The following is a 19,260-nucleotide window of genomic DNA, read 5'->3' as shown; positions in this document are numbered from 1 at the left end:
TGAAATACCGTTTTCTTCCTTTTACATTTTACGTTTATTAGCTCCTTTGACCAGGGACTATAATATTCTTTTTTCAATCTTGTCATCGCATTTAAAAAGAATATAACAACAAGTATCTTTCACACTATTTCTCTTTTTTCTTATTACTATGCCCATGTTTGCATACCCAGTCGTAAAACTGATCTGTAGATAATCAGCAATTTTTCTTTTCATTTTTCTTTACTACATTTTTATGTAGAAGATTAAGCAATTATTTATACAAGAATCAAACCAAATAGTACGAAAACTGACAAGAGAAAACACACAAGTTATTTAGAAGAAAAAAAAAAATATTAACCAGTGTCCCCAAGTAAAATCATTAGTCTAATTAAACAGACCTAATAAATACATAATCTATTATTATTTTGCTTATCTATTTTGCCTTACATTACTTGAGATAAAAGCACGGCATTTATCAATAGGGCAGGATAGGTATATTTCTTTACATTTTTGATTAACTAGCCATAGCTATATCTTAGTAAAAAAGAATACAAAACAAAGTAATGCACTTACTGTAAGGAGAATTTTAGGTGGGATCAATTTAAAAAAAGAAAAAAGGATACAGATTCTCCAGAGCCATTGCTGGCGCATACGACATCGAATCTACGCTTCAGTCACTGAGTCTTTTTTTTTCTACACGGACAAGTAACAGGCCTTTCACCTAACCTTGCTGCAGTAGAGATCAAGCCCTGGGCCCTATATTGACAAGCAGAGCTTTTATCCACATTGATACCATAAGTCGATTACACTGATTTTAATTAAAGTCTAAATCTTAACAAATTAAAATCAAGAATCTCTGAAGTTTGTCTAGTAGTTTTTCCTGAGTTGCCATTCCTGACACAATCCCCTACATGCACCCTTTTCTCTATCACGACCAAAAATTTCTTGGGAGGTGTTTAAGAAAAAATCACGGTGACATTTTGTTGTATGTCTAGACATGAAAGGAAATACTTTATGGCCAAAGTATGGATCGTTACTTAAAGATGAAACACGAAAAGATCTTTTTTTTTAAAAAAAAGACCAAAAATTAAAGAGCCCTAAGAAATTTGCCACTGCATTACAAAATTGCAATTTGTTAAGCCTAAAAGTCAAATCATTGGGCGCATATTTAAAGCTTCTATTTTTTAATTATTTAAGAGTAAACCTTCTGTGTCATGACTACGGTCATAATCAATTAAATTTAACAAAAAAGTTATCAGGGCTAGTTAAACAGCAAAATGTTATTCTACGTGAGGAACGGTTCATTAACTATAATTTTTGTAGGTTTTAATAGCCAAATTATAATTCTATTAGATTATTAATGAGAACATTTAGAACTTTAAAGTGTCAAATAACATTTTCATGGAGGAGATATCTCCTCTATAACACCTCTCACCCCTCTGATAAAATAATAAGCTCGATTTTATGCTGTAGATTGAAGATTTATCATTTTTGAGATACAATTCGTGATTTCATAGTCATTTAAAGGAAAAAAAAAACAACACAACTAACACAGCTGCTGATGTCTTGTTGTTGCAAATTGCTAAAAATACTTTCTCTTTCAAATCAATTACAAAACAATTTCGAGGTGAAACTAAATGAACCGTTTAAAAGCAAAAAAGTGACTATATTCATTATTTTAATTTTAGAAAATTTAGTACTAGACAACTGACCAGAAGATAGCTTTGTATTTACATAAGAAATCTAATTTAAAATTTCTTACCTCAAATTAACAAAAAAAAATATTTCACTCGCCGACTTTTTTTAAGGCTTTTTGACTGGATCAATATTGGAAGCAGTATTTGCGATTCGAAAGTTTCAATGATTTTTTTTGTCAAACCGAGATGTCTAGGATACCAGCTTAAACTCCGGACGTCCATAAGAATGTTCCAATTTGTACCCCATATCTTATTTTGGTCTCCAAATACTTGCAGTTCCTTCTATTTCCAAATTACATTATATCTCCTTTTCAAACTTGTACAAGTAGTTGGAAATTGGAGCTTCTGATGTCATAATTATTTTTGTTCTCTTAGATACCAACAAAAATTTCGCTGAATTTTGACTTACCTCGGCCAAAACGTTATTTAGCGCACTCTCTGTATGCAACCATCTTCAGTTCCAGATGATGATGTTGACAATGATTACGTAAAGTAAGGAAAAATTTGAAAGTATAAATTCGCTTTGCTAAAGCGAAGCAATTAACGGGCTATTCAAAGAAAAAGAAGAAATGATGAATAAGTTCGTTACCTTGGAGGCGCAACTCTAAATGGGCGATCTGAAGACCTTCTGTCTCTGTATCTTCTATCTGGTGATCTACTGTACCGACTATAATGATCCGAACTGTGTTTCCTATCCCTACTACGACTCCTCCGTCGATCGGATCGTCGAGAATCACCCCTTGAACTATAATCCCGACTGTTGTGACGATAACGATCACTGTGACGCGGTGATCTTGATCGTGACTTATGGTGTTTCGAGACTGCTTTATCATGGTGCTTATTGCGCTCAGGAGATCGGGATCTTTCTTTGTGACCTAAAAGGTTATAAAGTAAATTACTTTTAAAGTAACTTCGGCAAAAATTGTATTTCCCAATTGGTATGTGTTATTTAAAGACAAGAGTTACTAAAAAAACAACGAAATACAATATTTTAGCATTATACCTAAGAATACATTTGTAACATTTACATTGATTATATAGTTTAACTTAAATAAAATTAACTAATATAGATTAGAAAAAGATTAAAAAGGATTAGATATAAAAAACAAAATTCAAGAAAAATCATCCCAAGGCTAGTATACCGTAGCCTATACTTCACGCAGAGACAAGAGTTGATCCAAGTAAAACAATCTACATAAAAACACGTGGAACTAAGCATTTGGAAAAGATGAGGTTATGCACTGGATATGGCATCATCTCTTTCATACCAATATCAAAGAAATAAAAAACATCATTAAGGAGGGAGAACTCACCCTTTGAAGATGATGAGCTTCTGTCAATTTGTGTGTCTCGTTTTTCATGACTTGAAGATCGACTACGCCTTTTCTTTTTCCCTTCCTTGGATGATTTGTCTCTCTTTTGCTTTTTCTTCTTACTCTTTCCAGTGGAAGGGCTCTCTTCTGCATTATCTGCAAGTAAACAGTGCAATTACAAGTACATATACGTATATGTATGTACACGTGTATGAACATGTATATCACTATGGAAAAATATTATGAATTTAGTTACAAGGGGAGTTGAGGGACAAGACCCTTCTTGGAAACCCGTGGCCTCTTCCTTCTAAAAAATATTTCAATGCAAGTGTTCAAAAACAACGGTACGATGAAGCTCATACTGACCTTTCCGTGGAAAGGATGAATCACGAAAAATCAGCAATAGAAACAATAACAATATTAGTATCCTTCCTCGAGTTTCAAATTAAAAAAAAAAAAAAAAAAAAAAAAAAAAAAAAAAAAAAAAAAAAAAAAAAAAAAAAAACCCACACAAACTACTCTCTACGTTATCAGGACAAGTAAGACATGCTGAAGGACGTAGCCTCTCCATTGCAAGAAATTGGTAGACAAAATGTTCCATTCACTTTTCAAAACCAATAATGGGTTTGCACATTCTTAAAACAAAGATAACATTTATTGCAAAGAATATTTTTTGCCCCTGATGAAGTAGGTTTGTCAAGTTACCAGAATACTGATCGCTCGACATGAAACATTTTATGGATGTAAGAAGGCAATAGAAAAAGTTGAAAAATCCCCAAAAATCTAACTATCATTGAGATTCTGTATAAAAAGTCATTGATTTTAAAAAGATAATCGACAATGAAAAGCCCTCATTAGACAAAGAGACTAAGACATTCAGATTCCTGCCATACACGGAATATGCAGCATGACTTAAGCCAATAGAGATTAAAGAAATTAATTTGTTTTTTTGTGGGAGACATTTCTTCAGGTCAAGTCAAACTCAGGTAATTTTGAATTAAAGCCCACAAACCGAGAAAGTGATAACAAAAACTAAGAGCTCATATGGCACTTGTGGCGAGGCAAGAAGAGCTAAGAGCCAAGAGATCATATGGTATGAGCTCTAACAAAATTCTAAGAATCAAAAGATTGATTTAAAAAGGAAAATCAGAGGCTTCATGCCGGTCAGGATTTAAAATAAGAGCTCTGAGTCACAGTGTCCTTCTAAATATCAAAATTCATTAAGATCCAATCACCCACTCGTACTTTATAAATACTTAATTTTTTCTAATTTTTCCTCTCCCTTTAGCCCCCCCCCCCTCCCCAGTTGGTCGAATCTGGGAAAACGACTTTATAAAGTTAATTTGTGCAGCTCCCTGAAAAGCCTCCCAATTTTCATCGTCCTAGCACGTCCAGAAGCACCAAATTCGCCAAATCACTGAACCCGTCCCCCCAACTCCCCCAAAGAGAGCGAGTCCAGTACGGTTACGTCAGTCACGTATCAAGGACATTTGCTTATTCTATCCACCAAGCTTCATCCCGATTCCCCCACTCCAAGTGTATTCCAATATTTCCCCCTCCAACTCCCCCCAATGTCAAAAGATCTGATCGGGATTTGAAATAAGAGCTCTGAGACACAAATTCCTTCTAAATGTCAAATTTCATTAAGATCCGATCAACTATTCTTAAGATAAAAATACCCCAATTTTCACGTTTTCCAAGAATTCCGGTTTCCCCCTCCAACTCCCCCCAATGTCACAGGATCTGGTGGGAATTTAAAATTAAAGCTTTAAAGCACAAGATGCTTCTAAATATGATGTTTCATTAAGATCAGGTCACAATTTCGTAAGTTACAAATACCTCAATTTTCAAAATTACCACCACCCCCAACTCCACCAAAGAGAGCAGATCCGGTCCGGTTATGTCAGTCACGTATCTTAGACAGGTTTTTATTCTTCCCATCCAGTTTCATCCTGATCTCTCCGCTTTAAGTATTTTCTAAGATTTCCGGTCCCCCCCCCAACTGCTCCCCCCAAACGCTGGATCCGGTTGCGATTTAAAATAAGAGATCTGACGACGTCCTTCTAAATATGAAGTTTCATGAAGATCCAATCACTCTTTCGTAAGCTAAATATACGTCATTTTTTCTAATTTTTCAGAATTACCCCCCCCCCCAAATAGAGCGGATCCGTTCCAATTATGTAAATCACGTATCTAAGACTTCTGCTTATTTTTCCCACAAAGTTTCACCTCGATCCCTCCAATCTAAGCGTTTTTCCTTGATTTTATGTTCCCCCACCCCAAACTCCCCCAACGTCTCCAGATCCAGTCGGGATTTAATATAAGAGCTCTGAGACACGATATCCTTCTAAATATCAAATTTCACTGAGATCTGATCACCCGTTCGTAAGTTAAAATACCTCATTTTTTCTAATTTTCAGAATTACCCCCCCCCCCCCGCCAACTACCCCAAAGAGAGGGGATCCATTCCAGTTGTGGCAATCATGTATCTAAGACTCCTGCTTGTTTTTCCCACCAAGTTTCATCCCGATCCCTCCACTCTAAGTGTTTTCCAAGATTTTAGGTTTCCCCCTCCCAAATCCCCCCAAAGTCACTATATCCGGTCGGGATTTAAAATAAGAGCTCTGAGACACGATATCCTTCTAAATATCAAATTTCATTGAGATCTTATCACCCGTTCGTAAGTTAAAAATACCTCATTTTTTCTAATTTTTCAGAATTAACCCTATCCCCCCAACTACCCCGAAGAGAGCGGATCCGTTCCAGTTATGTCAATCATGTATCTAGGACTTGTGTTTATTTTTCCCACCAAGTTTCATCCCGATCCCTCCTAAGTGTTTTCCAAGATTTTAGGTTTCCCCCTCCCAACCCCCCCCCCCAATATCAACAGATCTGGTCAGGATTAAAAATAACAGCTCTGAGACATGATATCCTTCTAAACATCAAATTTCATTAAGATCTGATCAACCGTTCGCAAATTAAAAATACTTCAATTGTTCTATTTTTTCCGAACTAACGGGCCCGCCACTCCCCTCCCCCCCAGATGGTCAAATCGGGAAAACGACTATTTCTAATTTAATCTGGTCCGGTCCCTGATACGCCTGCCAAATTTCATCGTCCTAGCTTACCTGGAAGTGCCTAAAGTAGCAAAACCAGGACTGACAGACAGACAGACAGACAGACCGACAGAATTTGCGATTGCTATATGTCACTTGGTTAAGTGCCATAAATACCAATATGTGACTACTGTTCAGACCTTTATCCCCCTCAAAAAAGTTGCAACAAGAAACTCGCACAAGAAAAGTCCCACTCAATTTGCCTCTATTGGATTTGCTTTAATGGAGAACAGCCCTTAAAATTCCCATAGGAGCTTGGTTCCTAGAAAATCATGTGGGAGCCCCCAACCTTCTTCTCACGTGGGCACCTTTGGTTACAAACGATTCAAAATAAGCCATCTCTTCACAGTTTCTACGACAACCTTCTCCAAAAGAAAAGGCCGGGGAAAAAAATAATACAGAGAACACGCTTCAATCTTCGTCATTTTCTAGTACGTTGACTCTGAAAGGCTAATGGTGTATTGTCATCCTTTTATCAGTATTAAATTGAAAAAGAACAAGCTTTTCCTGATAAAAGTAAAGAGCGAACTTGAAACTCAAACGAACAAAAATTGGTTTGTCGCAGTTTACGTAAGACCTTTTTGAAAAACTGCTTCGAATAAACTGGTTCTTTATATTTTACTATGTTTATAGAATTATGAAAAACTACCAATCTACTGAAAAGAAAGAATCGAAGTAACAAAACAGGATTAGAAGCAAAAAAATTCCTGAAGTAGCCTTCGAAAATAGAAACTAAACTATAAAGCTTGCAAATAGTCTTTTACATGCCAATAAATCAATTAATTTTACGGTACAATTTTAATTCTAAAAAAAAAAACAAGTAAGCTTAGTTTTCAGTAAAGCGCTAGTTTTTTGGAATTCTACAAACATGGGAAAATATTAAGAGCCAGTTTATTTGATACAGTTTTAAAAAAATATGTTTCATAAACTGCAAAGCAATAATTTTGTTCGTTTTAAGTTTCAGTTCTGCTCTTTACTTTCACCAGCAAAAATTCCTTATTTTTATATGAATTTTTATTCGTTTTTCAGGTTTTAAAAATATATGCAATAAACATTACAAAAAGATCTTTGTCCAGCTTAGACAAAAAAAAATATAAAGAAGTCAACATGAGTTTTTGTTAAATAGGGTACTAGATATAGGTTTTACCTTTCATCTCTAATAAGTTTTCCCTTAAAACAAAAAGAAAAAAGAAAAAAAACTGAAATTTTATCACAAAAAGAGTCCATGGGGTATAACACCCTCGCAATCTTTGAAGAGCTGCAGATAAAAATTAAATGATTAATGAAATATTATACTGTATGAAATATACACAGATTTTAGAAACTTGGATGACATAAAAAGAATTTAACATGTGTATTTAATATATATTTATAGAAATCCATGTTATTATTATTGCAATTTCTCTGCCGTGACGGTGCAAAGAGTTTTGAACTTCTTATAAGAAAGTAAATTTTTAGATATACTTCATGAATTGACACCATCAGCCTAGAACTATGTAGCCTAGTTCTATTAGCCAGTATACAGTTTAAAAAATTTATCAAGGAGGCTGGGAGGGGCAGTACAAAAATGGGAGATTGTAAACCTTAAGCTTAGCGTTTTCGATTATGTAGATTATGACGGCACTCTTGTCATGCTTTCCAGCCTTTTCACTCAACAAATGGCACCCAAAGTGCCACATGGGGCTTTGCATTGTCAAATTTAGAAAAGCACTTGGATATAAAAATTAGCCTTTAAACGGCTATCTATGATGTTTTGGTGCCCTACTAGCAGCAAAGAAAAACAAAACAAAAAAGGACATTGCAGGGCCTTCTATGTAAAAGGAAACTCTCCTTGTTGTTTAAGGTTTTTGTAATTTTTCGGTTCAATTCTTCGGTGGCTGTAATTTTTCGATCTGGGTTTCAGCAACGGCGATTCTAATAGGATTAATCAGAATAATAGTTACCATTGTGATTCAACTTCAAACAGCAAACTTTTTTTGGCTACACAGTTTGTTAAACGTGTTTTTAAACTTTGATTACTATGGGCCATGGTTCACTGTTTACTAGGTTGTGGCTATTGCTACAACCATGATTATGGAACTAGTTAATTTGTTTGGGTATATTTACACTAAAAGAAAATTCTTTAGCAAATTTTAGACAATAATTTCTCCTTAAACCATTACAGTTCATAGAGTTGATGCTTTTTATAAGTAGATACAAATTTTTACCTCAAGATATCTTTCCTGGGAAGGAAGGGGAAGATAAATTTTTGGAAAAATCTTCTAGATTGGTCGCAATTTGTCCATTATGTGGTCACACACAAAAGCAAACCCTATGTTATAGAGAAACAATAATTGTATAGGTCTATACATATATTTATTTGTAAATTTTTCCTCGAAAATGGCATAGTTTTCCTGAAAATTCACATACTACCTTTTTGTGGTGAAAAACAAAACAATCTGAATAGGTCATGACGTTAGGAAAATTTACTTAGGGCATTAATTTTGGAAAAACATTTCAATATGAATGACATTGCAAACACCCAGACGTCTAATACCCTAATGGTTTTACTTTCTACAGTAACCTAATAAAATACAATGAAGTCAACGTTGTATAATATATATATATATATATATATATATATATATATATATATATATATATATATATATATATATATATATATATATATATATATATATATATATATATATATATATATAAAACTGTCCTTCTTTTCACAGAAAAAAGCTCAGTCCCATGATTTTAATTTCCAGATCACAACAACTTCATGTTGGTAAAAAGTTACTTTTAGGAATTCTTCCTTTTTCAACAAAAACCTCTTAATATGGGACTTTATAAGAAACTCATCAATGAAAGGGTGGATCCAGGTATGGAAAAACTTAAAAAGCTGCCAATAGCAGAATTTGACAGAATTACAAAAGCTGCCAAATCTACCAACTAATTTCAAAATCTCCCAACAAATTTCACTAGCTCATGAAAAGTGTCAAGTAGTATTACCACTATGCTACCCCACTTTTTCCACGTCGGGGCATATCCATATAGGGATGTCATCATACAAGTTTTTGTTGGGTTGAGTTCTACATGGGGGCAAATTTTCCAAGGGTGAGTTTTCCTAGAATCAAATATTTATGGTAGTTTCTGGATGCACACACCCAAAATCATATTTACCACCACTTTTTCTTTTAGCAGAAAATAGTATTCTAGCTATATAAACATTCTTGACTATAAAAGAGCTGACCTTGGCTTAGACCATAGCCTGATGGTAGCAAAAGTTAAATTCACACTGAGTAGAACTCAAAAAAAAGCATCAGCAAACCATGTCTTTTATTCAGATAAGCTAGAAGAGAGAAATTAAGTGTGCACAAATCAGAAGTTCCAAATAAATTCTGAAGTCCAGTCATTGTCTGAAGAAGCTGACTACAAAATTTTTAAATGTGAAGCAATACTACCATGAATCAGTAACTTATCATTCAGGGTCATAGAAGGAGGAATAAAAACATCCCTTAAATAGAGAAAAGTCCCTGACAGCCAGATCTCCAGATCTGAACAATATAGATATACAGACAAGGGCCCCCAAAAAAAGTATAGTAACCTAAGTGACCAGAGAAATATGATTGAGAAACAAGCCACCCAAAGCAGAGGAAAATGATTCTAGAGGGGATCCTAGAGCTGTCTACTGAATCAAAAATAAATTATAGAAAATCAAACTCCTCTATTTAAACATGGAGTAGTTAAAGACTCCTTGGGAGTCTTGGTAACTGAGGGGATTGCATTTAACAAGGGAATTAAGAAAATTATAAGAAGCAATTAGAGAAAAGTGCTTGAGAAAACACCAATGCAAGCAGATGAGGGATATTTTAGAGCATTCTGATAAATAACAAAATATATCACAGGAACAAACCACATGTTTAAATTTGGAACAGTTGGAGACTCCTTGATAGTCTTGGTAACTGAGCGGGTTGCATCAAAAAAGACCACCAAGGAAAAATTAGAGAAAAATGCTTAAGCAAAAAACTATCCAAGCAGAGGAGGATGATACTAGAGTCGTCTGCCAAATCACAAAAGAAGTTGTTCAAAAAATATCGTTTCTTTAAAAATAGACCAGTTGTGCAATCCTTGAAAGTCTTGGTAACTTAGTAGATTACAGCTAACAAAGTCCGAGCTGACTGCTTTGAAAGGTTGTTGAACAGATGAGCCTAAATGAGCCCTTAGAAATCCCCTCAAGCTTACTGTTTATTATAGATACAAGCACAAATTCTCCACAGCCATTAACATCACAGCAGGAGATAAACTGAAAAAAAGAGTCACCCAGTAAAAACAAATATCAATAAAGTTGATGAAATGACTGTTTCATCCTTCCTTGTGTTTTAAACAGCATTAATCTCAAGAGTCTGGGTTAAAACAAAAGTACCTTTTGAATCGCTATCACGTATTCTTATTCAGGTCTTCAGGAAAGGCAGTGCAAAACAATGTCAAAAACTGCCACAACAAAACTCTTCATTTAAGGCCAAGCAAACTGTTACCATCTATCATTGCCCAGAGGATTAGCGAACACCTTGAAAAAACTTATCCAAGAAGAGCAGCATGGTTCTTATCTCAATTACTCAGATGCAGACCTAATGTTCACTTTCCAATGGGCGACTAAAGAAAGTAGCAAATGGGGCTCAACATTTTGTCAATTCTAAGATGCACTTTTTTTTTATGTCAATCACCAAACTACATGGAAGATCCTTTTGCACAACATAGTCAAAGAAAGGCTCATCTCAATGACCAAGACAAAGTAAAAAAACGTCAAATGTTGTGCAATAACACCAGTCGGCCAAACATGTTTTTTCCTCCTGCTGGGTGCAAGACAGGGCAGCGTCATTGCTTTTTGCCATAGTCATAAAGTCCACAGTCATCCACAGAGGGCATTCGATTAGCCCGAGAAATGTACCTTAGAAGCTTTGACTTTACTGACAGCATTGCTATCTTTAAATTTTACAAAGAAAATCTCTGCCAGGTTTGCTAGACAGGGCAAGACATAAAGTCAGCTCTAGTCAGTTTGAAAAAATAACAGAAAAAAATAAAAAAAACAGACAAAGTGAATGGAAACAGCACTCTCACATCTGATTATTAAATGCAAAAATCAGCACATAGACCAGATACCCTGGAAGTAACATTTAGAGCAATGGGTAGACATAAAATAATCACTTTCAAGAACTGGTCAAGCAGATGGGACTTTCAAGAGACTCATAAAATTTCAATGTCTATTAACTTCCCACTACAATAAAAACTTTGCCCTTTTCAACAATAATACCATACTCAGTCTACTCTATGCACCTAAAATTTGACAGCTGAGTTAGAAACAGGAAAGAGGAATAATCTCATTCAAAATATAGCTAGAGGATAACAAATCAAATTATCTGCAAGACAACAGGCAAAGTGAAAAATGTCTTGAGAGCCCAGTGATGGGTGTATTCAGTCAATGTTCTAGGAATGTATGAATGACTGCCAAGTCCTCAATGCAACACCCCATGGACAACCGTAGAGACACACCCGAAGATACCGTCAAGCAAACCAACCAAAATGATTTGTAAGACCTCAAATCTTCTTTTAGCCTCAATGAGGGACATTCGTAACTAAACATGTTATATAAAACTAATTGAATTTTTTTGTCCAGATTTGAGTTCTTTTAAGCAGCAGATTCAGTTCTCTACAAAAAAAAAACAAAAAAAAAACAAAAAACGATAAGACTATCAAAGGTGTCAATTTTTAATAACTGACTCATCCTTTATGACAAGAAAAAAAAACATAAATGATGGAAGAGAAGAGTTTGCAGCCTGATAACCTAAGAAGATTATTTGACACAAGGATTTAAATAATACCTGAACTTATCTCGCCACTTTCATAGTTTTCTTTCAACCTGTTCTCTGCATCCACTTCTTCAATAACTTTACTAAGGAGTACTCCGAAAGCATCTGCAATATTTACGTCATTTGTACTCTTCTTTGATTCAGACAAACTTTGTTCAGTACTTATGTCATCCTCCACAGCTTTTGTCTTTTCTTCTTTCAAAACTGAGTTACAACTAGATGGTAAGGGAATTGTATTTATCAAAGACGTGGCAACACCATGTGGCAGAGGTATATCAGTCATAGTTGAATTTAGTTCCTTCACATCTAACTTATTAGCTTCATCTTTTACCTGACCTAGTGATGACTGGTCCTTTACTGCAGGATCTTCTTTGCCCTTAGTAACTTTGTGCTTAAAATCACGTTTATGATTTTCATTACTTTCATCATCACTCCTGGATCTACTTCTTTGTGATCTCTTGCTCTTTTTACTTTTTTTCTTTTTCAATTTGATGTCACTGTCTGGATTGCTATCATTATTTGACTTGTCTTTACACTTTTTTTTCTTCTTTGACTTCTTCACGTCCTCCATTCCTTTTTCAGAAGAAGAAGAATCCTCACTAATTGTGTCTCTTTTCTTCTTTCTCTTTGAATTTTTCTTGGACACAGAAGGACTTCTTGAGCCTGCTTTTTCTGCAATGCTGCTTTTGGAGATGTTTTGAAATAAATCTTGTAAGATTAAGTCAGATTCCATCTAGAAAAATAAATCATATTAAGCAAAAACTAAAAGGCAGTAAATCTTACTGTTTTGACTAACATTTCATAATTCTATACAAAGAAGAAGAAGACAGAAGCCAAAAGTAATTCATGTGCCAAGTATTTTTTCTGTCTATATAGGAGTCAGTTTCTAATTCTAGGATGTCTTGTTTTTCAGATGGGTATGTGACTTCAGAAGAAGTTTGCAGAATAGTTCTACAGCGCCAGTAAGATTGTGGGCTCGGTGTACACTGATATTGTGGGCCTTGTGCAGAATCTGGCCGAAGATACCATAATAAAATACTCTGCAAAATTCAAGGCCTCCATGGACGAAAAGATTGCAGCTCTTATCTGCATTAGCAGGCAAAATTGCAATGGGGAATGTGAATATAGAGTTATACATTGCTATAGAGTGCTTTGATATTCACCACACAGATTTTGATTTTAATCCCCAGTGTGTACACAGTTTCCATTTTGATTGCCAGGGAATTAGTCAATTTTAGCATATTGACACATGATCTTAATATTATCTGCTCAGTTTGCACATTAAAGCTCCTGTGTAAATATAGATCAAATCAGTAAAATTTTAATAGAAAACTATTAAGCTAATTCAGCATTAAGTGTTGGTTCAGGACTTTAAATTAAATTTGTAAGTCAAATAATTATTATATTTGGAAAGAGTATAAAACAAGGAATCTAATGATATTACTTTTATTTAGTTAGCATGCTTCCTTCAGAAGAGGTCAACTACACCCTAAAATTACAGTTAAATCTACTTTAAGACAAACCTTCCAAGAAAATAGGCAATGAACAGCATTCTTTTATATTGTTAGCAATTACATCTGTTGTATCTAAATTTACTATACATACATCTACTATAAGATAAACCTTCTAAGAAAACAGGTATTGAATAATATTTTTGCTATATTGTTAGCAATTTCATCTGTTTCAACTTCAAACATTGCAATTTGCATCAGCAAATTTGAAACAAGGGGGATTTTAGTCTAAAAGAACAGATTCTTAAACAAGATTGTGAATCATCAGTAGAGCAAAAAATTTTATAAAAAAACGCTTTTAGAACTGGACTGTCAAATTGCAACCAGTAGAACAAAAAAGTTTATACATCCAATCCAGAACTGGATAAAATCAACCAACTAACAGGTTTCTTCTCAAGCATACTTATTGAATTCGAAATCTAGACTATGAGGTCACAATCTTGATTGTCAGTGGAAAAGTAATTTTATAACCTAGGCTTGATTATCAGCAGAACAGCAAATTGACAGCTAAGATCAAGATTTTAGAATTAAGTCTGTCAGTGGAAAAAGCCTACATAACATTGTGCCCCCCTTTCTGCAGACAAAAAAAATATATAAATTTAGAGAGAGGAAGGGGAGGGCAAGGTTACCAGATGTCTTCCTTTCAGAGGACATGTCCTTTTTTTAACCTCTGTCCTCTATCCTTTTACAAAAATTTGTATTAGGGGTACACCCCTGTTCTGAATCCAGAGGGCTCTGACCTTTATCAATCTTTATGCCATAAAAGTGAGACCTTGCATAAAAGATCTTCTGATCAATTATTGCAAAAGAAAAGTGTTTTGAGCCTTATACTTTTGCTTAATTCTAGTTTACTCAGATAGGTAAGAAAAAAAGGATCTACCACAAATACAATCATTTATGTCATTGAAAGAAGAAAACATTAGACATAGTGATTTGACAATACTTTCCTAGGGTATACTTTTGGCTTTGAATTCATTCCTGAAAGTCTCATTCATCTAACTCGGCTAGTTTCAAAGATACCAAGAAGACCAGCTAGGATGAAAGTGATGATACCTTTTTTATACCCTTTCATAATTCAATAATCACTTCTATGGTAAACTACATTGTGGGCCTTTAAATGGCTCAAAGCAGCCCATAGCAACTAAAAGATTAAAAACATGTTTCTAAACAAACTGTCTAGTGAGAAAATATTGTTATTTGTAGTTAGTTTAGAAATAGTAATTATTATTTTCAATAGTCTTAGAATTAAAATGTTATTTTGAAAAAGAAAAAAACAGAGATTTTCAAAAGAACTAGAAACCCCTCAAAAATGATATCAGTTTTGCCATGATGTCATTTTTGAGTATTTTCAGGCTCTTTTTAAAAATCCCTGCAAATTTCTTGTCAAAATAACCTATTACTATTAAGACTAGGAAAATAATAATTACTAATCCTGAATCAGATATTGGCAAAGTTTTGTCACAAAACATTTTTTTTTAAACACGTTTTGAACTTTTGACTACTGTGGCTTGTCTTACTTTTTAGGGTCCCATTAAGGGTTTAAAATGTAATTTACCCAAGAAGCAATAAGGTGATGTATTTACTTTTATCTTAACTAAATGATGTAGAAAACTGCAAATTTACCAAACTCTCCTTATTATCTTAATAATTTATACTGACTTTAAACAGTTTGGCAGTCTGGGTATTATTTTAGAGTTAGGTCTACTCAAAAGAAAACATAAAAAACAATTCTGAAAATAGCTTAAAAAATCCTAAAATAGTCACATATGTCATTTCTAAAAGAGCTTCACTATATTTCCTGCCCTTTGCCCTAATGTGCAAATATATAGCACAAACTATATGTTTCTAATGGATATTTCTTTTTCTTTATTTCATCAATGTTGCTTCCTTGCTTTTAAATCTTTTTAAAATGAAGTGACAAAATCAAGGAACAGAAGAATGCATGGAGTTTACATATGCTAGTTTGAACTATATAATTGTAGTTCATATAATTGACTTACCAATAAAGTGAACATACAACTCAATGCCTTTTTTTATGTTCTTATAAATATAATAATCACTTCAATCACAAATTCAAATTTAAGCATTTTTTTTACCTAGCCTAACTGAACTATAATTAATTTTGGCACTGAGAAAACAGAACTGGGAAAATGTAGCATTATTTTGTTGAAAATGACCAATAGCTCAAATCTTAACTCGAAAATTTGTCATTTTTAAGAGCTCAAAAAGTGGTTAAACTTGAATTTATGATAGAAGCAATTATTATATTTGTAAAAAACATAAAAAAGGCATCAAGTGGTATGTTCACTTTATTGACAAGTCAATTATAGCAACTGCAAAATTTTTACTTAATTGCATAAGGGGGTGGGGGTAAAGTAAAGTGCTTTTAGGAATGATATACAATAAGTATTTTAGGATGTTGTATGTTGTTGTCATAGTTCTATAGTGTTTCCTTCCCAGTGCACTAAACTGTAGATTAATGATGTACTCTGAGTAGGACAACAAGGAAATTATGACTTCTTTACTTTTCAATCAATGATGAAGTTGTACTTTACAGCATAATTTAGCCAGAATGAAAGTGAATACATCACTTGATACCTTTTCTTCCCTAGTTTTCTTTTTCATGCTAATCCATAGTTTAATATGCATTTTTGGGACAAATTCAATTTTGAACCCTAATAAGGCCCCAGAGGGTAAAACAGTCCATAGTTGTCAAAAGCTAAGAAGCATGTTTAAAAGCAAGGCCAACTAGTAAAAAAAAAAAAAAAAAAAAAAAAAAAAAAAAAAAAAAAAAAAAAAAAAAAAAAAAATCCTATATGTAGCTGATTCAGGAATGACAATTATTATTTTCCTTAGTGATAATAGAAAAATGTTATCCTATCAAGAAAAAAGATTTGCTCTGCTTAAAAAAAGCCTGAAACAACTTAAAAATGATATACTAGCAAAACTGATATCATTTTTGTGGGGTTTCTAGCTTTTTTAAAAATTTCTGCAAATGCATTTCCTAAATAACATTTTACTATTAAGACTAAGGAAAATAATAATTACTATGCCTAAGCCAGATACAAACAGTAATTTTTCCTCACTAGCCAATACTAGAAACCTGCTTTTAAATAATTAGTGGCCATAGGCTGTTTTGAGCTCTTTATGGGCTTAAAATGAAACTTACCCTAGAAGTAATTATTGAGTTACAAAAAAGCATAAAAATACATCAACTAATGTATTTACTTTGATCTAAGCTAAAGTGTATAGTATACTGCAAATTTACCAAATCATTTTCCCTCTTCCTTTTAACTTTCCCATAGGCTAATGGTATTTCTGATCAATATTAATTCAATAAATGTTTCAAAACAATAGCTATAGTTAATATGTAGACTTTGTTATCACTATTAATGACATTAGATTGTAGGCCTAGGCCTACTTGTTGCTTTATCATATGATTAATTTGTTGGTGGTAATCTTATTAAACCTATTTTTAAAGATTGACTCATCAGGAATTTCAATTAAACCAGATGCCCTCTTTTTCTTTAGACAGATGTCACTTTTGGAAATGTTTTCAGATGGTAAATCTGGGGGAAATAGCCTAGGATGGTTTCAAATGCCAGTTTATGCATCCTTTTTTATAGGCTAGATTGAAAACGATTACTTGACCTTGATGCAAATATCTGCTAAGAACGATAGCAAAGGAATACAAAGTAGAAGATACCTTAAAAACCAAGGTGTTGCTCCTTCTGTCTGAAATTAATTAATTGAGTGTCTGAAATTAATTAATTGAGTGTTTAATTCATCTTCTTCTTACTCTCATTCTTCTTGTTAGCCTCAGGGTTGTTAGGTTCTTCTGTTCTCGGATGTTAATTCAATGACCGGAAAGTGCCTTTCGGTGCCCTTTAAAAGCTGAAAACTGTCATTTTCGAAGTTTCAAAGTAATTTTAACTTCATTCAATCATTAGAACATCAAAACTAAACTTTATTTTAGATTCAATCTTGCCCAATTCCTTGTTTTGTTTGAAGTAGTTCAGCGTAGACATACTGTGAGGAATAAAGCTAGGGTTGTGAGTTTGGACAAGGGATATACAGAATTTGACAACAAAATCATCCAGTGTACCAATAAATCTGGACACATGAGCTATACTCAGACACCAAAGCTTCAAGGCAGCAGAACTGCATGCCGGCGCCTTGGAACTGTGAGTCCCCCTTCCCCCCTTAGCTGCGTCCTGCATACTGTTACATTAGTTCACCGTTCCAGCTGGGTTAAGCGTTGCAAAAGTGGGTCTTTTTTTGCGGCTAACAAAGAGCGTCTGAGGTGGCAAAAAAAGTCTAAAATGAATAATTTAGGGTATTAATCGATTTGGATCCTATGCAAGAATAACAAGAACTTTCAGATTCATTAGCAGTGAGTTAACAACCCATTACAAAACATTTGGAAGCTGTGGGATAGATTCAAAAGTGAGGAATCTAGGTGCCAGGTATCAAAATCCAATTAAGGCTCTTGATAAGGAAACGTGTTACGCAAACAAATGTTACTTAATAATATGCAGAAAAGTTGTAGTTAGTCCTTCTTAGAAGTGCTTCACTTTAATTTACCCCTAACCTCCTCTAATACAAAAATATATATCCCAAATTTAAGGTAATCCATGGGTTTCGCCATACGTCACTTTTTTGTTTTATCTTAACATCCGTAAATCCAAGAAAATATCATTAAATCAAGAAACAGAAAAATGCATGGAAGTATGTAATTGGGGTTGTATATAACAAAAAATAGGGGGAGAGTGGCTAAAATAAAATGAAAAGCTTTTAGGAATGGTTAACTTCATTTCTACTGTATGTAATGAAGTAGATATTGTTTCTTAACATGTTTCCCTCTCAACGGGCCTAATTGCATACTGATGCCTGGTTTCATTTGAACTGAAGCTAACAAAACGTAATAAGTCAATTAAAACCAATGATTTCAAGTTCTTAAGTCCCTTGCGTGTAGGCACGTACCGATAGGAGCAGACAATAAATCTTTTTGAGCTGTAAATGCCTTCATAAAAATATTCCTGCACGAATCTTAAAGAATTTTTGAGCTTAACTTCAAATATGTGCATTAAAATACTTTTCACTGCCTATAGTTTCCCATTATATAGTTTCCTAAAATGTGATCTGTGAATCTTCAGCGTGTCAAAAGCATGCAGCTATGACTATGACTTGGCAAAATATATAAAAAGATTATTATTGGCTGTATGAATTTTGTTTTTCACTTGTATTTTCAGCTGAAATAGCAACATAATACAGGGTAATCTTTTCTCCTTTTTTTTTTTTTACATGAAAGGCCCTTAAACCATATTGTGTAGTCAGAAGGACAACTAGAAAAGAGGAAGATAGACATGTCTACCTCAGAAATCTAATCTAGCGGATAGTCAAGTAGCCTTGGGGTCTACGCCAAAATCTTCATCCAGCAATGGTTGTGACAGAATATGCAAAATATACTTTTTGAGAACTTGGTCGATTTAACATTATTTGTGTTGGGAGAGTAGTACTTTGTATTTTTTTTTTAGTTTCTTTGTATTTTTTGTATGCTGGCGATCTGAACTTTTTAGTCATTTGGACATTGTTTTAAACTTAAATCATGCGTGCGTTTTCAATATGTGTGAAAATAGACATAAATAGGAAATTTAACCCTTCAGTGTTCCACTCTCTCTCTATTTGCCAATTTTTAAGGACAGGAAAGGTAAGGATAGTCTCGTCATTTTGCAAACATTATAGAGGGTGAAGGAGCAAACGCTTTGTTTTTCAAGATCTAGGGG

At 33.9% G+C, this 19,260-nt stretch overlaps 2 protein-coding genes across 2 annotated transcripts in view; one reads left to right on the top strand and one right to left on the bottom strand.

Moving 5' to 3' along the window:
- Positions 1-17,215, bottom strand: part of LOC136031085 (protein Son-like) — a 65,974-nt gene extending 48,759 nt beyond the window's left edge. The window contains exons 1-4 of the mRNA XM_065710357.1: positions 17,126-17,215; positions 11,976-12,696; positions 2,990-3,145; positions 2,266-2,551 (exon numbers count right to left, since the gene is read on the bottom strand). Of these exons, the coding sequence (XP_065566429.1) occupies positions 2,266-2,551; positions 2,990-3,145; positions 11,976-12,696 (1,163 nt within the window). The 5' untranslated portion in view covers positions 17,126-17,215. The remainder of the gene's footprint in view (positions 1-2,265; positions 2,552-2,989; positions 3,146-11,975; positions 12,697-17,125) is intronic.
- Positions 4,741-19,260, top strand: part of LOC136031086 (tRNA (guanine-N(7)-)-methyltransferase non-catalytic subunit wuho-like) — a 118,490-nt gene continuing 103,970 nt past the window's right edge. The window contains exon 1 of the mRNA XM_065710361.1: positions 4,741-4,754. The gene's annotated coding sequence lies outside the window, so the exon portion shown is untranslated. The remainder of the gene's footprint in view (positions 4,755-19,260) is intronic.

The sequence above is a fragment of the Artemia franciscana genome, chromosome 9, assembly GCF_032884065.1.
Source record: "Artemia franciscana chromosome 9, ASM3288406v1, whole genome shotgun sequence".
Classification (NCBI taxonomy): domain Eukaryota; kingdom Metazoa; phylum Arthropoda; class Branchiopoda; order Anostraca; family Artemiidae; genus Artemia; species Artemia franciscana.
This window is presented reverse-complemented; position numbering and strand designations above follow the sequence as displayed.